At 31.9% G+C, this 19686-nt stretch overlaps 1 protein-coding gene and 2 long non-coding RNA genes across 3 annotated transcripts; all 3 read left to right on the top strand.

Annotated features, from left to right (window-relative positions):
- The first annotated feature begins 2112 nt into the window (after nucleotides 1-2112).
- On the top strand, nucleotides 2113-4450 carry LOC136066319 (ankyrin repeat-containing protein BDA1-like). Its single transcript, XM_065770436.1, has 2 exons — nucleotides 2113-3081; nucleotides 3571-4450. Exons 1-2 carry the CDS (start codon nucleotides 2326-2328, stop codon nucleotides 4357-4359), a joined length of 1545 nt encoding a protein of 514 aa, XP_065626508.1. The 5' UTR covers nucleotides 2113-2325; the 3' UTR covers nucleotides 4360-4450.
- Nucleotides 4451-5780: 1330 nt separating this feature from the next.
- Nucleotides 5781-8048, top strand: LOC136066317 (uncharacterized). Its single transcript, XR_010627765.1, has 2 exons — nucleotides 5781-6004; nucleotides 7239-8048. It is a non-coding gene; the product is annotated as an uncharacterized LOC136066317 (long non-coding RNA).
- A 3847-nt stretch (nucleotides 8049-11895) lies between these two features.
- Nucleotides 11896-13983, top strand: LOC136066318 (uncharacterized). The gene is made up of 2 exons (XR_010627766.1): nucleotides 11896-12447; nucleotides 13536-13983. It is a non-coding gene; the product is annotated as an uncharacterized LOC136066318 (long non-coding RNA).
- Nucleotides 13984-19686: the final 5703 nt, after the last annotated feature.

The raw sequence follows: 19686 nt of genomic DNA, 5'->3' as shown, positions 1-19686 counted from the left end.
GAAGCAAAACGTGATATGATAAACTTAGCTGGGTATTCAGAATTCAGATTAGATTAGTGTTAGTAATCTTATAGGATTCCCATAAAAAAAATAAAAAGTAATCTTATAGGATGGAATATAAATTTGAATAAGATTGAAATAAGTTCCCATACTTATCTGCTAGTCCTTATCGGGTAATATTAGTGTTCAAACAATGTAATTGTCTAAATTCATATATAGAAATAATAGTCTTAGGGTAGTTCAATTTTATCTCGAATAAAAACCAACTTGTTTTTTAATTTTATGAATTGTAATTTTTTTTTTAATGTGCATCAGTGATTGAATTCTTCATTTAAAATTTCTTTAGGAAAAAAAGAAAATTAGCAGGAATCTTTTGCGTGCAAAGCTCCAATATAAAGAAAACAAGCTTCAAAGGGTCCACAAATCCTTGTCACTTGACACTGATAGACGTGTGGAGCAGGTAAGACCGACATTCGGAGCAGGCAAATGATAATGTAGGAGAAAACCGAGTATTATGGAATGGGTTTGTTGAATAACAAGGAAATGCCATAGAGCATTCACGTTAGAAATGACATATGCCATATGCGGGGAATATCTAGTATAAAAGTCCAAAACCCCCCACACATCGAAACTTGTAAAAATCAACTATTGCAAAAAAATTTGCAATTGTACTATAGTGCACAATTGTATTAAAAAAAAAAAAAACTAATATTTATTCACTTACTTTATCAATTACTCTCTCTCTCTCACCTGGTTTTTGGGTTTTTGTTTTTATTTAAGTTTTGAGATATATTATTTTAATATGTTGTATTGTAAAATAAAAGTTGGGATGCTGAGAGTATTGTAAAATGGTATAGTATAAGTGATAAAGTAGTTTTTTGAGATGGTAAAATAGAATGGGATAGAATTTTGAGATGTGAATGTTGTTGCAATTTTAGGATTTTCTTCGTTGCTTCAAAGTCAAAAATGTGTGTGTTCTTTTTCTTTAATGTTTTTCTTGGGAAAAAAAGTCATTCCTATGGTAAGCAATATACATCATTTGTATGGTTTAATTAAGAATTTGTCTATTCTATCAGTTATATTATTTAAATAAACATATTTATTTAATTTTTTATTATATCCAACAATAAAATTCCCAAATGGCCCACCGACCTTTTTCTTTCTTTTTCTCACGTCAACCATCTTTCTTTTTCTTTGAACCATCTCATGCCTCTTTTTCTCCTTTTCCTTCTTCCTTCTACTCTTTATTCTTTCTTTTTTGACTACTAATTCCACTCCCCTACATGTTCTTTGCGGAGAAGCTGTAGGGACTAATGAATGTTTTTTAACCAAAATTTATAAATGATTCAAAAAAGAGAGAGAGAGAGAGAGAGAGAGAATATACAGTTATTTCAAAAAAGATTAACAAAAAAAAATTGGAGAAAAGAAAAGGCTTGCGAGGATTATAAAAAAAGAGAGACAGAGGAGAGTAGTTGGCCCCATGGATGAAAATCACGAAGTTAAAATAATAAAAAAAAAGAAAAAAAAGAAAAGCACAGTACATAGCTTCTATAAAGCACACGTTTCACTCATCTTATTCTCACTCTAAAACACAGACTCTCACACACCAGGCTCCACAGTCACTCTCACACACCAGGCTCCACGGTCATTCCAGATCTTCTTTCTGCCGCCAGCCTCTGCACACCAGCCTCCACACGATAGCCTCCCCACACCGATCTCCCCACAACGCGATCATCTTCCTTCTTTTCTCACGGTATGATTCTTCTTTTTTCTTTCTCTGTCGCTTTGTATCAACTTCGTTCATCAGCTTTGTTCAACTCCTCTATTGCTTAATTGCTTTTTTTCTTTTTATTTTTTTTATGTGATTAAAGTTAGGGTTTTGAAAATCTCAATAGCCCTCTCTTTGGAAACCCGAAACCCGACCGAAACCGACTGAAACCAAAATGCCACCGAAACCGACGGTTTCCAACCATTTCGGTCTGTTTTTTTGAATTATTTGAACTAAAAATATTTCTTTGGGGAGAAGTAAATTTTTTTTTCTTTTAAAAATTTAAAATATTTTATATCTAAATATACAATTTAAAAATGTATAAAATTTAGGGAGCTATGGCCTCCCTTGGTCTACGCATAATTCCATTTTTATCACTAGTATTATATCAAAAATTATTTTATCTTTTAATGATTCAGTGGCTTTGTAATAGTATGTATTATGATAATTTTTTCTTCTTCTTTAATTATAAATTTAGTTAACAAATTATAAAAGAAAAAGAAGTTTATACATTTGGATTAAGAACGAACCAAGGACGAGGTTGAATAATTTACATTATGCAGGCTGTGAATCACCTACTCGCATGGGGTTTTGGATTCATCCGTGTAAACCATAAGAATTCAGAGGGTAAAACAGCATGGGACATCTTCAAAGGACAAACACAAGTAGACAACAGAGAGATCAAGATTTTGCTACGCAATGCTGGAGCTTCATCGGGTTCATCTCTTTCTGCAGTTACTCGAAGCAATTATAATGATATTGATGAATTTTACAACTTAATTGGGGAGGATGTAAAACTTTTGGAGCACATCGATGAGCTACCATTTGTTAATACTCCTTTACACATAGCCGCATCTGTTGGGAACATCCAATTTGCCAAGGAGATGATAGGTTTAAAGCCCTCATTTGCTCGGAAACTAAATCAAAATGGGTTTAGCCCTATTCACGTTGCACTACAAAATGGGCAAATCGAGCTGGTGCGTCGGCTTCTACAATTTGATGGAGACCTTGTTCGTGTCAAAGGAAGAGAGCATATCACTCCTTTACACTATGTAGTAGCAAACGGTGATAATCTTGATCTATTGGACAAATTTCTATTAGTTTGTCCTAATTCTATTACAGATGTGATGGTGCGAAACGAGACGGCTTTGCATATTGCCCTCAAATATGACAATCTTGAGGCTTTCAAATTCTTGATGGGATGGCTTGAAAGAAATTATTCTAAAAATTTTAATGAAAAAGTAGTCTTGAACTGGAAGGACAATGAAGGCAACACTGTGTTACACATTGCAGTGTCAAAAAATCAAACCCAGGCAAGCTCTCTCCATTAACATCTACTAAGTGCTAACAAATTATGAATAAAAGGGGGAAAAAGAAAAACATAAAATAACCAACCAGAATAGTCTAGATGAACATTTTACTTTTGAAACAAAACTCATTTTTTGGGTCAAGTAAATTTCTTTCTTTTTATTTTTCAAAATTCAAAATATTTTATACCTAAATCTACCATTTAATAAAGATGTTTAAAATTGTAGGGAGTGATGGCTTCCTTTGGTTTAGGTACAGTTTCATTCTCTTTTAATGATCTAGTGGCTTTGTAATTATATTTAATACTTTTTTTTTTTGACATCCTTATTTAATACATTATGATCTCTCAGCAAATAATATAATAATATCAATAATATATGATCATTTCTTTTCCTTTTAATTATAATTATAAATTTTATATACAAAAGAAGAAACTTATGCATTTGGATTAAGAACGGACCAAGGACAAGACTTGACTGATTTACATTACGCAGGCCGTGAGACACTTACTCGCTTGGAGTTCCCGTTTTGTCGTTGTAAACCATAAGAATATAGAGGGTCAAACAGCATGGGACATCTTGCAAGGACAGACACAAGAAGTAGACAACAGAGAGATTAGAGTTATGCTACACCGTGCTGGAGCTGATTCGGGTGTTTCTCTTTCTACATTTAAATGGCATCCAATGGAATGGCTGCCAATACCAAATCGTTCTACGCTTTCGAGCTTGTATATTAAAAGTGAATTAAGGAGCTTATCAGAAGAAAAGCGCAGTATGCTTCTGGTGGTTGCAGTACTGCTTGTAACAATCGGCTTTCAAGCGGTACTCAGCCCTCCTGGTGGAGTTTGGCAAGATAATGGTCAGTGCATCAATACCACAAAGGTAGGGAGTAGTCATAATGGAACCAATGATCAGACTCCCTTCAATACAACGGTAGGGAGTAGTAATGATCCTGTTACCATTCATCTGACTCGGTCCAATACCACCCTAGTGTGTGAACACAAAGCAGGGACAGCCATTGCTTTGAAAGATGGCATTTTTTGGCTGTTCCTCATTTGTAATTCTTTGATAGTTGGGATCTCAAACTCATTAATTGTTCTTGCCGTTCTAAATGAGCGCATGAAGTTTTTGTTCTTGGGACTCAACCTCACCCTTTGTTTTAGCTATTTTTGTTCAGTTCGGGCCATAATCGATGATAAATTTTTGGCGTTTTGTTTGGCATATCTTTCGGCCATATTTTCTGTTTTAGCAGTGCTTCTTGATACCAATGATCAGACTCAGTAATTGTGTTCTCATACTAAGTAATTGTTCTCCTCATTCAAGATGGGTACATTAATTTCTTTGTAATCAATGCCTACTTCCTCTGCTTTTGTTATTTTTCTTCACTCCTGACCATTACCCAGACTCCAAATTGGTCGATTATTTCAGTTTTTCTTTTGGCCTTGATTTTTGCAATCTCACCAATGAATTTTCCAGCTTTGGAAAGGGTCAGGCTAAGTGGTTTGCAGATTCAATCATGGGGGAAGAATTGAAGGGAAAAAAAATATTAGCCGACCTTGGAGCTGTAAGAATCTGTAACATGTGTCAATTTTTATTTTTGTTTCTTCAATAATAAGATATAGTCTATGTTTCTAAGGGCATAGTTGAAGAACCCAATGTCATCTATGAATATAATGTATTTTGCATAAAGCAATGTGTGATTGCATAGCGAATTTATAATCAAATCTCTCACATACCTCATATTTTTTTAAAAAAAAATGAGAAAACTGTAACTTTATTAAGGAAAAGATAAATTCAGTACATCGTGAGCAATAACTGACTTAATTAGCGGTAAATTTTCCTTTATCTATGTTACATAATTATCAATATTATCTATTTCTTTAGCAAACTTTGCCAGGAGATGTGCGGGTTTATTACCTTGATGCTTCACATGAGACAACCATAGGAGGAGTACATAACCCTAGTAGAGTGTCAGCCACTATCTTGGAATCACTTTCAACTACCGCATCCCTTGTACCAGCATCCCATGCAAACGGTACTTCAATTTCCACAACTTTCACCTCAAATGACACTCTTAACATACCTTATATTATTGGGTGCTTTAAATTTTAATAAAATCACGTTTTGGAAGCATACTATCATGACGATGAAACAATGGTCATACTTAATTGTTTGCAATAATAGAGTGAAGCTTTTAGAAAAAATAAACTCTACTTTGAATCAGAATAATTAAGTCATAATACAGAGACTTAATTATGATTGATTTCAACCTGTAATAAGTATCCATAAACGTCTATTCTTCAAAACAATTGACAAACAGAACAAATAGTAATTGTCATCTCAATTTTTTAAATATGATTTTTCTATGTCCAAAATCAAGAGAAGGAAGTGGCGTGGTTCTAGCTTGGTCTGTTCAGGACTTATGACTTTGTTAAGTGCAGCCTGCCTTGCTATTCAGTGTAGAGGTATGCATTTAGTTATATACCTCCAAGCAGCAAAGCAGTGTCTTATTTGTGTAATGGAATGGGAACACTAGCTGGTCCAAGAGGCAGTTGTGCAGGACTATCAGTTGTTAAAGAAGCAGATGACAAATGTGTAGGTTGGACAAACTCATTTTAGCCGAACTGTAGCAATAGAAAATAGTGCTTCCAAGTCTTATATGAATAGCTGGAAAAAAAAAAAAAAATAGAGCTCTTTGGTCNCTCTCTCCCTTTGACTCCCAAACCCTCACCTTCAGCCCCCGCCTCTCATTTTTGTGGTGATATATTGGCATCGCTGTCATTGTAAAGGTGGAAAATTTTGTGATCCATATCTCAACCCTTCCTACTCTCTTTCACCGCCGATCCTTGTGCCTCTTGCGCCGCCGATCAAGCTCGATGTGCTGCCACCGGCAAAGCCTGTCCTGCCGCCGATCTGCTAACTATTCAAGGTATATCTCTCTCAATGTTTCTTTCTCTTCTCTCTCACTCTGGTCGGTGGTTTTGGGGTGGTCTGTGATGGTGGGGTTGATCTGGGTTTGTGATGGGTTTTGGGGTGGTCTCAATGTTGCTAACTATTCAAGGTTGTCATTGTTTAAGAGACAGATGGGTGATGGGTGTGTGCTTTCAGTTTTTCTAATCGGAAAAAGTATAGAGCAAAGAACGAACTATGGGTTTGTGATTGGGATTGAATGAGTGGAAAATCCAATTGTTTTTCCGTTGAATTCTTTCACTTTATAGCTTAAGCCCAGCCCATAGAGCTAACAACATGGTAGTTGGCCCTCAGGAGCCCAGCCAAAGATATATATATATATATATATTTAATTTAAAATTTATTTTTTAATTTTTTTTTAATAATAAATCCAACCCCAAACTAATCTAAATTGTATCTGAAATTCCCTCAATACACTTAAAACCTTGGCCTTTGACCTCATCTTACAAGAACAGAACTTATACTTGTGAAGACTATTTGAAGAGATGAAATACATATTATATTTTGTAGAGGATTTTATTTTAGTTATGGGTATAATTTAGAAGCCCATTGCCACACTTTTTCAGAATTCTCTTAGGATAGGGAATTAAAAATATTTGCATCCTGTGAGTGGTTAGGGTGGTAAGAGTGCTACTGCAGTCACTTCTCAAGTAGAGAAGCCACACTGGTTGTACTCTTCTAGCCATTTTTTTTTTACCAAAAAGAAAAAAAAATGTTTGCATGATAACATGTGGTACAGCTTCAAAAAGACTTGTACTATTTGGTGTCACTTTATTTAATTATCTCCTGAAACCACTCACGTTTTGGCTTGACCTTCCAAGCCACTCATCCTCTCTCTCTCTCTAAATTATTTTGAGATGTCATTTGATTGTAATATAAGTTGCACGGTATAACAAAAATTAGAATTTAATATACAGTTTCACAGTGTATATTCAGCTCAAAAGAAAAACACACAAAAAGACTTGAAAATTTTAGGGAGTATGTACAGTTCCTTCACGTACTGGCAATATATAAAAATATTGTCTTTTTTTTTTTCTTTTTTTTTTAATGATTCATTGGCTTAATTTACAATTGCATGTAATACATAATGATCAATTTTTTTTTTCTTTAATTATAATTTTTGTTAAAAAATTATAAAAGAAAAAGAAGTTTATGCATTTGGAGACGATACTTAAGTAATTTACATTATGCAGGTTGTGTGTCACTTGCTTACTTGGGGTTCCAGATTTGTCGATGTAATCCGTACGAATTAGAGGGTAAAACAGCGTGGTAAAACTGTGCCTTTCTTTTGATAATTTCTTTATTTCACGTTTAAAATTTGTTTTCAAAAACTAAAAACAACTTGATACTGGCAACTTTTGGTATTTTTCATACCTATTAAAGGTAGGAAGAGATGAACTATATTTAGCTTTAACACCGCGTAGCATATTTTGAATCTCTTTTTGTACTTGTATCTGCTCATTCCGCAAAATATCTCATGCTGTGTCACTCTCTAAATTCTTAAAGGGTGACACAGCATGGGATATTTTGCGGTAAGGGCAGACACAAGTACAAAAAGAAGAGATTCAAAATCAAAATATGCTACTGAAATTTAAAGCAAAATTAAGTTCGAACTTGATTTTGCTTTAAATTTCAGTAGCATATTTTGATTTTGAATCTCTTCTTTTTGTACTTGTGTCTGCGAGATTCAAAATATGCTACGCGGTGATAAAGCTAAGTTGAGTTCATCTCTTTCTACCTATAATAGTTATGAAAAGGACCAAAGGTTGCTAATATCAAGTTGTTTTCTGTTTTTGAAACGGATTTTAAATGTGAAATAAGGAAATGAAATTATTAGAAGAAATGCGCAATTTGCTTTTGGTGGTTGCTTTTGCACTATAGTGAGCATATTATTATACTATTTCTATTCAAATATTTTTTTTTGCTAGGATGTTGAATGTAACAAAATGTTATTGAAAATTTGAAATAAAGGATCTCATGCAACTATCTCCATTGCCATTCAATTTAAGAGATACTATTGGACCAATTTTTTTTTTTTATTATATGTTGTATTTAGTGGAATTTCAAAGACAGTGATTGTGAATAGATATTATATATGTAGTATTCAATAGTGATTTTCAAAATTAGATATATAATAATAGTTTAATGAGAAATTTAGTGTAACCAATATTATGAAAATTGCAAGAAAAGATTATTTTAGTACTTCCAAATGTCTTGGTCGATCTAATATCATATATGTTTTATAACCCAAGATAACATCATTAGCATCACTACAATTCATTATTTTACACGGGTTACATACTAATATATATATTACTAGGTAAAATTGAGAGGAAATTTAATTAGATTTTAAATTAGAATTCAATAAAAGTCTAATTTTACGTTATATGTTTTGTCTAATTTGAGTTTTTTAATTGTTGTGCCAAATGAGTTAATTTAATGTAGAAAATGAGGAGTCTAATATAAATAAATCATAAAAATCATAATCATATATCTAACTTTATATATAAAATTAGAGAAAGAGAGTTTAAATGATTTTATATTTATGATTCTTTTTTTTGTATAAGTAAAAACAATTTAACTGAATTTTGCTTTTGTTAGCTTTCCATAAAGAGTAAATTATTTTGATTTTTACTATTATTTTTTTTTTTTGAACTAATGAGTCAATTTTTTAAGGAAAATTATACTTTACCACTCTAGACTATACTTATACTTTGCACCATAAATTTTTCAAATACAATTTTTGTGTCGTAAATTATGACCCTTCTTACAATTTGTATTTCGATGTTAAGTTTGCTGTTAACTTAACTAGAAAAATATAACACCACATAAAAAGATCTAATTGCCTTTCTTCTTAATGCTTTTAAAACAAAAAATATAAATTATACTTTATTACTTTAAATTATACTCCTTATTACATTTTGCACCTTAACCTTTGAATTTTCATCCAAATTAATAGTAAACTTAATGACAGGATGTAAAATCTAACAAGGGTCATAGTTTATGGTGTAAAATGTAACATGCGGTATTGAATGTAATAAACTGTAATTGGGCTAAACGATTTCATGCACCTATCCTCATTTAATTTAGGAGATACTATTTGACTAATTTATTATTTTATTTTGAGTTATATTTAGTAAAATTTTACAAACAATAATTATGAATTAATATTGTACATGTAATATCTAATAGTAATTTTTAAAATTATATACGTAATAACAAGATAATGAGAAACTTGGTGTAACTAATATCAAGAAAATTACAAGAAAAAGATACTTTAGTGCTTCCAAATTTCCTTGTCGAACTATGTTCTATATGTTTAATAATTCAAATTAATATCAATAGAACTACTACAATTCATTATTTTCATGCGTAAGCACATGTTATATAATAGTATATATATATATATATATATATTGATTATACTCATTCAATTATTAGGAATTTGAGTTGATTATTCTATTAATTAATGTAAAATCCTTCATTTCAATAATTCTATAAATTCCTTAAAGTATTTTGTTAACATCAAACAAAAATCCAATAATCCAATCACTGTGACAGAAACTAAGTAGAAGATTACCTGTTAGTGTATTATAGCTCCACCAATGAAAGTATCATAGCCAAAACCCCACGTCCTTGTCATTATTTTCCTCTATAGCTTCATCATAATCTTAATTCCTTTATATAACACCCTCTCAAGCTAGTGCGAGCCCAGAGAAAGATTAATTTATTTTTTGATAGGTGAAGAGAAAGATTTAAAAGCAGGATAAAAATTGTAAAAGAAATATCAATGAAAAAAGTTGAGGCTCATTGTTGAAAACTATGTTGCACACAGCAGAGTGATTTAAAACAAAAGAGGAGTCAAACTATTTGACACGAGTTGAGAGCTCAATACATTTGGAAAATTAAATACAATTACCATTCATCTTCCTCAACTAATGCATTCTATAGCAAGAAAAGTAATACAAAAAAATCAAATCAATAACTGTTATTAGTAATATTATTTTTAAAGTATATAAGAAGGAAATTGCTAAGCAACAGACTGAACTGTGCTGCACATGCCAGGGTTCCTACTAAGGTGGCTGAATGGTTTTAGCTCCAATATCTCTTTGCACCATTCTATATCTCCACTCGTTCAACTTATCTATTGCCTTAGCATACATTTTCTTACCTGTCTCATCTCAGTTCCTAGACCATAGTGTCTCTGCCGTTGTCGAAACTCTTGGCCATATTCCAGCATTTAAAATTGCAAGGTCTGCTTGCTTGGACCACAATGACACCTCCCCACCTAACACTAGATTGGCCTCCTCTTTGCTCAACCCAAATGTTATATCATAGTCGTATATGGTTTGCCATGTCTTGAAAGGTGCACACCATGATCCTCCATTTCCAGAGTTTACACTTTTTTGTTGATCATAGTGGCTATTATTCCCTACAAAGCACCATGCCCACAGTCCAGATAATAGAAATCCGGGGATAATACGATAACCCGGTATCCAGAAGAAACAATCTTTTTGGTGTTTTCACGGCCATTGTTCCATGTTTGCTTGTTCCATGTTTGCGAGATAGTTTAGACGTAGGAATTATTATTCAATGATTGGGACTAGTCTCTCTGTATCTCAAGTGGATTGTAGTTCTAGTTGAGAATTAATCATTAGCCAGTTTGTTGTATCTGGGAGCTTAAGGCGAAAATTAATTATCTTGTTTTATATGTAAAATTACTAGTAATTAATATGAATCATAGATTTTTTATTTATTTTTTATTATATAGAAAGTGTATAAACACAAAAAATTTAACAAAACCTTTTACATTTGTTGATGTGGAAGATTGATAGCGGTAAGTAAAAGCGTGATGCTAGTGGTGGACCTGGATGAGAATTGGTAAAAATTTACTAACTCAATTGTGAATTTATTTGTGTATTGCTCTTTTTTTTTTTTTTTTTAGAAGTGTTACATTCATAATATTTTTCAAAACAAATCTTAAGTATTAAATTACTTCTTATGAAGAAAAAAATAATTACTTTTTGTTTTCTATTTGAACCTATCACTAAAATTTTTTTTTTTTTTTATCAATAACAGCCTAAACTACTTGCTATATATGATTTGTTGTAAAAATGTTGTGAACGTAGCATTTTTCTCTTTTTTGTTTGTTTTTCATTTGATAAAAAATTTTATTTTATTTATTGATTAATATTTCCCCTTAATTAAGTTAAAATTTAGGGACTTTTTTTTAGTTGGGGCATTAGGCGGCCACATCAATAACTTATACCATTGAACCGACAATGTTATTTATCAAACATTTCTTTAAACACACTGATTTTAATAATCATATTTTGAAGAGACATCCGTTAATTATTAAAGATACATCCACATTTTATGTGGTATCTAATTCTAAGTTAACACAAAATTCTGGAAATAAGAAAATGTGAATAGCACAATTGATAATTTAATCCCTAAACGAAATGGCAAATTGGCAATCAACTGCGATTTGTATTCGGGATCCACTGACACTGAGGCTGGCCTCCTTTTCTTTATGATCCAACTTGGGCCCACATTAACTCATTGTCTACAGCCTTTTGATTTTCACTCGATCGGCCATTCATCTAATATTTGATATTTCCAGAGTCCAGACAATTCAAACCAATGGCCCGTAGGCCTGTTAGTGCATTCGCTGGATTACTTGGTTTGGCCCATTATTACATGTATTCCATTCCTTGTAGCGTGCAGCTCCGACAGGAGTCCAAATCTTCTGTCTCATCAATTGTGCTGCACTTTATGCTCCACCAATAAAATTTGGACAACTAACCTTTTTCAATAAATGAGATATCTCATTAAATGAGACAACTAGCTTCTCTTATTAAAGTCAGAGTTATCTCATTTAATGAGACAGACTAGTTGTCCAAGTTTTATTAGTGGAGCATGAAGTGGAGCACAATTGATGAGACAGAAGATTTGGACTCCTCCGACAGTGCATGGTTCAAAGTGGTGGGCAAGTGAGTACAAACTCATTTTGCCAACTCAAATTTACCGCTTTAATTAAATCTAAATCTATTTTATTGTTAGTCGAGTTAAATAGACATCAACCTAATTAAACGCAATAATTATTTAAGTTTAACTAAAAACTTATTAAACTCCATTTAACCCAAAAACAGTACACCCAAATTCAACACAGTCCACACCCAAAAAAAAAAAAAAGCCCAGCCCTTAGAGTCTCAGACGTTTCAGGGTTTCAAGAGGGTTTTCATTTTCCCTCATTTTCTCAGCCTCCAATCACGTTTTAGTCGGAATCCTAACGGCTTCAAAGCTTCAGACACATCAAAACTCTTCAAAACTTCAGCAGATTTATGAGTTGTTCGCCGGAATATTCACGTTATATCTTTTCGATCACTCCAACACTCATCGGTAAGCTTCGAATCTCGGATTTGGTTCCTCTCTTTAGTTGCTCAAAAGTCTTCTTTTGCTTTCCTTCGTTTTCTCCGTTACCAAACAGTTTACATCTTCTAATTTTATCTTTTCGGTAAGCATCGGTAATGCTTTGTTGAGTATGTTTGTGAGGTTTGGCGATCTGGCTAATGCTTGGTATGTGTTTGGGAAGATGGAGGAGAGGGATGTGTTTTCTTGGAATGTGTTGGTGGGTGGGTATGCAAAAGCAGGGTTTTTACTTTTTTGACGAGGCATTGGATTTGTATCATAGGATGTTGTGGGTTGGTATTAAGCCTAATGTGTATACTTTTCCTTGTGTTTTGAGGACTTGTGGTGGTGTACCGGACTTGGTTAAGGGAATGGAGGTTTATGTGCATGTGTTAAGATTTGGGTTTGAGTCAGATGTGGATGTGGTGAATGCATTGATTACCATGTATGTGAAATGTGGTGATGTTCAAAGTGCACGGTTAGTGCTTGATAGAATGCCAAGTAGATATAAGATATCATGAAATGCAATGATTTCAGGGTATTTTGAGAATGGAGAGTGTTTGGAAGGATTAAGATTGTTTTTCTCTATGCGTGAAGTTTCTGTTAATCTAGACTTGATGACCATGACTAGTGTGATCTCTGCTTATCGACATGGAAGCTTTTTGAGGACTCATTACATGTTGTTTTTATTTCAAAGATACTCAATTGTGTACTTTATATCAAAAGTCTTCTTGTGTTAAAGAGTTTGATAAGATATATATATATATATATATATTGCTCTTTGCAAATTTAACTGACAGGTGGTTTGTCTTTAAAGTTTAACTGACATGTTGTTTGGCATTTTCTGTTTAACCTATAATTATTTATTTGTAAGATTAAGAACTTGTAAGTTGTAACACAGCACAAGCAACCATGTTTAACCTATAATTATTGCCATGTTATTTGAGTGGTCAGGTTTTTGTTGCTTCTTAAGTGCTACATTGTTGGATAGGTTATTTTTCATCTTCTTTTTTAATGTACTGGGTTTTAAGATTTTACTTTTGGTTTTTGGTGGTGTTAAATTTTAATTGGATCAGCAGCTGGTGCAATCTCCAGTATTGCAACTTTCCCACTTGAGGTGGCTCGCTGGAGCTATCAATAGAAGACAGTGTCAAACCATGCTTCATGCTCTTGTGAGCATATTTGAAAATGAAGGGCTTCCAGGTCTGAATAGAGGGTTGGGACCAAGTTGTGTGAAATTGGCCCCTGCTGCTGGGATATCTTTCATGTGCTATGAGGCATGCAAGAGGACACTGGTTCAGAAAGAAGAAGATGATTAACCTTAGAAGAGGCAGACTTTATTTTTACCTTTTTGAATAAACAATAGATGATTTGAGTTCTAACAGTTTCTAGGTAGGGAAAACTAAGGTTTACTGTCGGCGAAATTGGCTCACAGGTCACATATTACATTCATTTTGCATTTCTTTTTATTACAAGAATGTGGCTCAAGAATCTCCATTTAAGATAATTTGAGTGAATTTTTTTACATTATAAGTGTTTTTAGAATTTGCCAATTTGTTTCAGATCAGATGTTTAGCCTATTTACTTCAATGTAAGACCAATTACACAATTTTTAAAATTTGGATACTTTTGGATTTTAAAGAAGTTGTTGGAGTTGATTTTTTGTGGGGGTGCTTTCCAAAATTGGGTTTGAAGCATCTTTTAAGAGTGTTGTGTCAGAAAACACATGAAAGATAGAGTTGACAGAGACAGAAAGTATCATGTACAAAATAATGCAATGAAACTAGGATTTATTGTTTGATCCTTACCTTTAACAATATTAAAGAGATTATGATCATGAATTTGGGTGCCGTAGAATGACCCTTAGATTTTTTTTTTTTTTTTTTTTTTTTTGAGAAGTAGAATGACCCTTAGATGATACTATATATTATGGTCAGGATTTTCGATATAAACAATCGAACCAGATCGCCCATTCACCTCTCTCTTTACTCGGTCGCCTTTTTTTCACCTTTCTCTTTATTTTGTGTCCGGATGTAGCGTAAAGCATGAGATTTACGCAATTATGCTCTCCAATAAAAGAGCTCCACAACATTTTTCCTATAACGTCACAGATCTAAAGATCTTAAAATTTCTCTTTTTCCTTTCACATCTTCCACTTCCCCCACCCCTCTTCTACCCTCTTAAAGTTGGCATATAGGAAAAACAACAAACAGTTATGAAGAAAAATGAGTAATTATATTTCATAGCAAACGTCAATATCACTTGAATCATCCATCATTACAATAAATCAGATCCACATCAACAAATCTTATAAAAATAAACCACCAAAACAGAGTCTTTGGCTAAATATTGCCAAAATTAAAACATATTTGAGTTATAGGTATTGTTTGAAGTTATTTGTGGAAATGAGGAGAGAGATTGAATTTCGGCAACAGTGTTGCCAAAATTTAACAAAAAGTAGGAGAGAGAATGAGAAAAATGAGGAAAGAGAAAAGCCTAATGTCAGGAACAGTAAATCTTGAATTTTGGCAACAGTATTGTCGAAATTCATCTGCCCAAATTTCCTACGCTGCCCGGATGTGTGAGAAGTGCAATAATGAGTGGGTGCCAAAAAAAAATGGTAATTGTGGCAATGGTATTATCGAAAATGGTATGGGAAAAAAAAAGTGAATGCGAAAGAATTAAAGAAAAATATATAAAGTGTTACGTAAACAATATTTTTATAATATTTTCACAACAAATCACAGGTAACTGGTTATTATTAATTCAAATTTAAATTAATATTGAGATTACTATTTTAATTCAACAATAACAATAAGTAATAACCTGACACTTAGAATTTATTGTAAAAATATTATAAAAATTGTGTGCACTTCATTTCTAAAAAAACAAAAAAACAAAATTTTCAATTATGGCAATGGTATTGCCGAATACCATTGCCACATTTTTGGAAAAAAAAAAAAATCCTAATTGTGGCAATGGTATTGCCGAAATTGTGGGAATATTTTTAACAAATTCAAATTTAAATTCTAAGTGTTAGGTTATTATTTATTGTTATTTTTTTTTTCAATGTTAAATTTAAATTGAATTAATAATAACCAGTTACCTGTGATTTGTTGTGAAAATATTGTAAAAATATTGTGTACTTAACACTTTATATATTTTTCTTTAATTCTTCCGCATTCACTTTTTTTCCCCCTACCATTTTCGGCAATACCATTGCCACAATTACTTTTTTTTTTTTTTTTTTGGGCACCCACTCATTATTGCACTTCTCACACATCCGGGCAGCGTAGAAATTTGGGCAGATGAATTTCGGCAACACTGTTACTGAAATTCAAGATTTACTGTTCCTGACATTAGGCTTTTCTCTTTCCTCCTTTTTCTCATTCTCTCTCCTACTTTTTGTTGAATTTCGGCAACACTGTTGCCGAAATTCAATCTTTTTCCTCATTTCTACAAATAACTTCAAACAATACCTATAACGCAAATATGTTTTAATTTTAGCAATATTTAGCCAAAAGACTCACCAAAACAATCTTAGAAAGTTATTCTTTGTATGTTTTTCTACACTTCGTCAAACGGTGGCTCTACCTTTTTGCTACACTAGTGGTATCTCTAGCAGTTAGAGTTGAAGGATTTGGTTCTCGGTTGTGTGTGGAAGCTGGGCTTTTGGATTTTTGTGAAATTGGGTTTTAGGAAGAGAAATTGGGTTTTAGGAAGAAGAATTGTGTGTGACAGATTTATTTCATTGTCCAGTGAAATGCTAATGTGGCTTTTTATTATTAGAGGACGTAAAGTGTGAGATTTGCGCCAAGACTAGATAGAATGCTCTCTCTCTCTCTCTCTCTCTCTCTCTCTCTCTCTCTCTCTCTCTCTCTCTCTCTCTCTCTCTCTCTCTCTATATATATATATATATATGTATGTATGTATGTATTTTAATATTTCAATTTTTGTAAGGTATTGTTGTTTATGACTATAAAATTGCATCTAGAAACAGTTATACGACTTTTTTTAAGCCAATAAATCAATGAAAATAAACTCTCTTAAATTTTTTTAAAATATTTTCCGGATAACAACAACTTATATATTTTTTTATTTATTTTCTTTTTGTACCAATTAGTTTTCTTTTCCTAGTTAACTATCGTTATATATATATATATATATATATTAAAAATTCAGACAGTTTTATTCTAAATTTATTTTCTAAGTATATTTCCTTTATGATAAATTTTACATTTCTATTCTAAATTTATCAGTTTTTTTTTTTTTTTACTAACAATAGTTAAACTTTTGTAAAACGATTCTTATAAAAATTTAGAATATTTCATTACTAATATAAACAATGGGAGGAAAATGTTAATTTTTTCAAACTTCAAAGGAGGGGAGTGGGGTTTTGTTTGGGTTTTAGTGGGAAGAGCACAATGTTTTGTGTCCCTTGTGAGTGACACAAAACAAGACAAGATTGTTCTCATTTGCTTTGTGAGAAATCGAGGGTGTAAATAAATCAAGTCATTCATAAACAACTTAATTATATAAAAAATTCATTTATTTTTGTTTGTTTATAAACAAGTCAAGTTTGAGCCGGAATAAGATTGTGACCAATAGGGCTCCATAAAATATTGTTCATGAATAGATTTGTGATGAACAATAGTGTTTGATAAAATACAAGCCAAGCTTAGGTTAATTGATAAGCTTAGTAATAAGCTTGGTATGAGCTTGAAAAATAAACTTTATTTTACTAAGCCTTTAATTAATTGGAAGTTTAGACCTATAGTCCTCCAAACTAAATGAGCTTGATAACGTACTTGTTTTGGATATCGAGTTCAAGAGCTTGATATTGAGCTTGAGTTTAAACTTGAGATCAACTTGACTAATGAATCAAGCCAAGCTCAAGCTTTTGAACCTTTTGATGAGCTCAAGCTCAAAAAAGCTTGGTTTATGTTCAAGACAAACTTGAACATTTTTTATTTGTCATTAATTCAAACCTAAGCATTCAATACTTGACAAAAATCAGCTTGTCTTACGAATACTCAATAATGACATTTACTATTATTCTAAATATTTTTAATGATGTTTTTTTTTTAATACCTAATTAATTTTAATGACCTTTTTTTTTTTTTACAAGATAGAATTCTACTTTAACCTAATCTAAGTGTATATGTGTGTGAAGCTCCCTCATGGAGACTTGAACCTCAGCCCTTGCCCTCCACATCTCACAAGCATTTATACTTGTGGAATGACCATCGCACCAAGGATGTGTAGTGGTAATTTTAATGACTTAATATTAAGTATAGGCATTTGATACTGCAATTTTTTTGAGTAAATGCACAGTTTTTATTATTATATATAAACAGAGTAAATGCATGGTTTATTAAAATAAGAAAAAACTCCAACTTTAATAGTTTGGTTCTACATGCAGGAACAACATGTGTATTTATTTTAAAAAAAAAAATTTGTGGGCACACGAATTGTATTTATTTTTATTTTTTATTGATAAGTTATACATATTACATGCAGTATACTTGTGATGATTATATTTATATACAAAGAATTTTATACACGGATTAAAGAGAAGAACCAATATCACTCAAATCGTCATAATACAAAACCTATTTTTATGTCTTATTGCCCGATTACTACATGTCTATATTTGGGGTTTTTAATGCTTTATTAAAATTGGCTTAATAGTCCTCAAACGTATTTAACTACAAAAAATACAATATCATTTGTTTTTTTTTTTGAGAAATTAAAATACAATATCATTAAAGGTACCCACAACTATCACAATGTACAACAACTACATAAACAAATGTATCATTTGTTATTTAAAATGTGCATTCCTATGATAAATAAATATTTGATATTCTTAAGTGCACCTTTAAAGGCGCCTGTTAACAAGTATGTAGAATAATTCAACTTTTAAATAGTTGTAATTAGTGAATAATTAAATCTAGATATGTTAACATTCATTTGTTTGTTTGTTCGTTTGTTTGGTTTTTATTTTTTTTATTATTTTTTTTAGAAGAATTTTAACATTTGGTTAAAAGAATTTTGTACATTGCATTGGTTAGTGACTAGTTTTGTGACTAGTTTCTCTAATTACAAGGAAAACAAAAGCTTGACCACTATAGGCCCTTGATTTCCTGAATCTTGATTGTTCACCTTGTACTTTGTCCAGGGGCATATATTGCAGAAATAGTTAGAACTTGTGGCATAACTTGAGAGTCTTCCTTATTCTACTTTATGTGACCACTAATGAATGCTTACCATTTGTGATACCACTACATCGTATGTGGAACCCACCAACGAATGCTTACCATCAAACAATTTATTATAGCATACTCATTATATAATTTTTTTTAATAAAAAAATAAACATTATTATTCCAACAAACATAATTAAAAGCTTTTTAAAAAGTAACTTAAAATATATAACATTAAACACTTCACAGTTCACATAAAAATTTATATATTTGATAATGTCAAATTTGTGCTTTATTTTTGTCCTCAATATTAGTTTGTCTATAGGTAATACATGTTATTTTTGAGGCAATTGAGTTTTTTTGTCCACAGATAATTCATATTATTTTTTGGGCAATTGGATTTCTTTGCACCAAATTTGTGCTTTAATTTATTTTGTTATTATCCAATGGTAATTGTAATTATTCTTGACAACTGAGCAAAGGGATAGAATAAAACATATACTTTTGAATTTTATGAGCCAATTTATAATTTTTTTTTGGAGGTAGGGAGCCAAGATTGCATATTTTGGGGCAAATTGAAAATTTTCTTTGTATATGCGCATACTAAGAATTTTTTACCTCCAGCTCAGCTCCAGCCACCTTCTCCGCTTTACCCCTTTAATTTTGCCAACTTTTCGTGTATTCATCTATGTCTTTTACTCTAATTAGATAGATGTATATCTGTCACTCTCTGGCTTCCCTCTTTCCCATATTTTAAAATTTTGGAATGGCTTTGCCCATGCTTGTCGTACGCCGTTTCCAATTCCATTAATTAAAGTTTCATCTTTAATTAAAGCTGTCGGCTCTCTTGTTTGATATGGATTGCTTTTTTCTTTGTCAATTTCTCTCGAGTCTCGAATACCAAGGCTGGATTCATTAAATTAGGCACGTTGTTTCTGAGCCGTTGTTTCTGGCCAAACCCGGAATCAGGAGCAATGCTACACACACACAAAAAAAAAAATATATATATATATATATATATATAT

Source organism: Quercus suber, unplaced genomic scaffold (assembly GCF_002906115.3).
Source record: "Quercus suber isolate HL8 unplaced genomic scaffold, Cork oak 2.0 scaffold_31, whole genome shotgun sequence".
Lineage (NCBI taxonomy): Eukaryota > Viridiplantae > Streptophyta > Magnoliopsida > Fagales > Fagaceae > Quercus > Quercus suber.
This window is presented reverse-complemented; position numbering and strand designations above follow the sequence as displayed.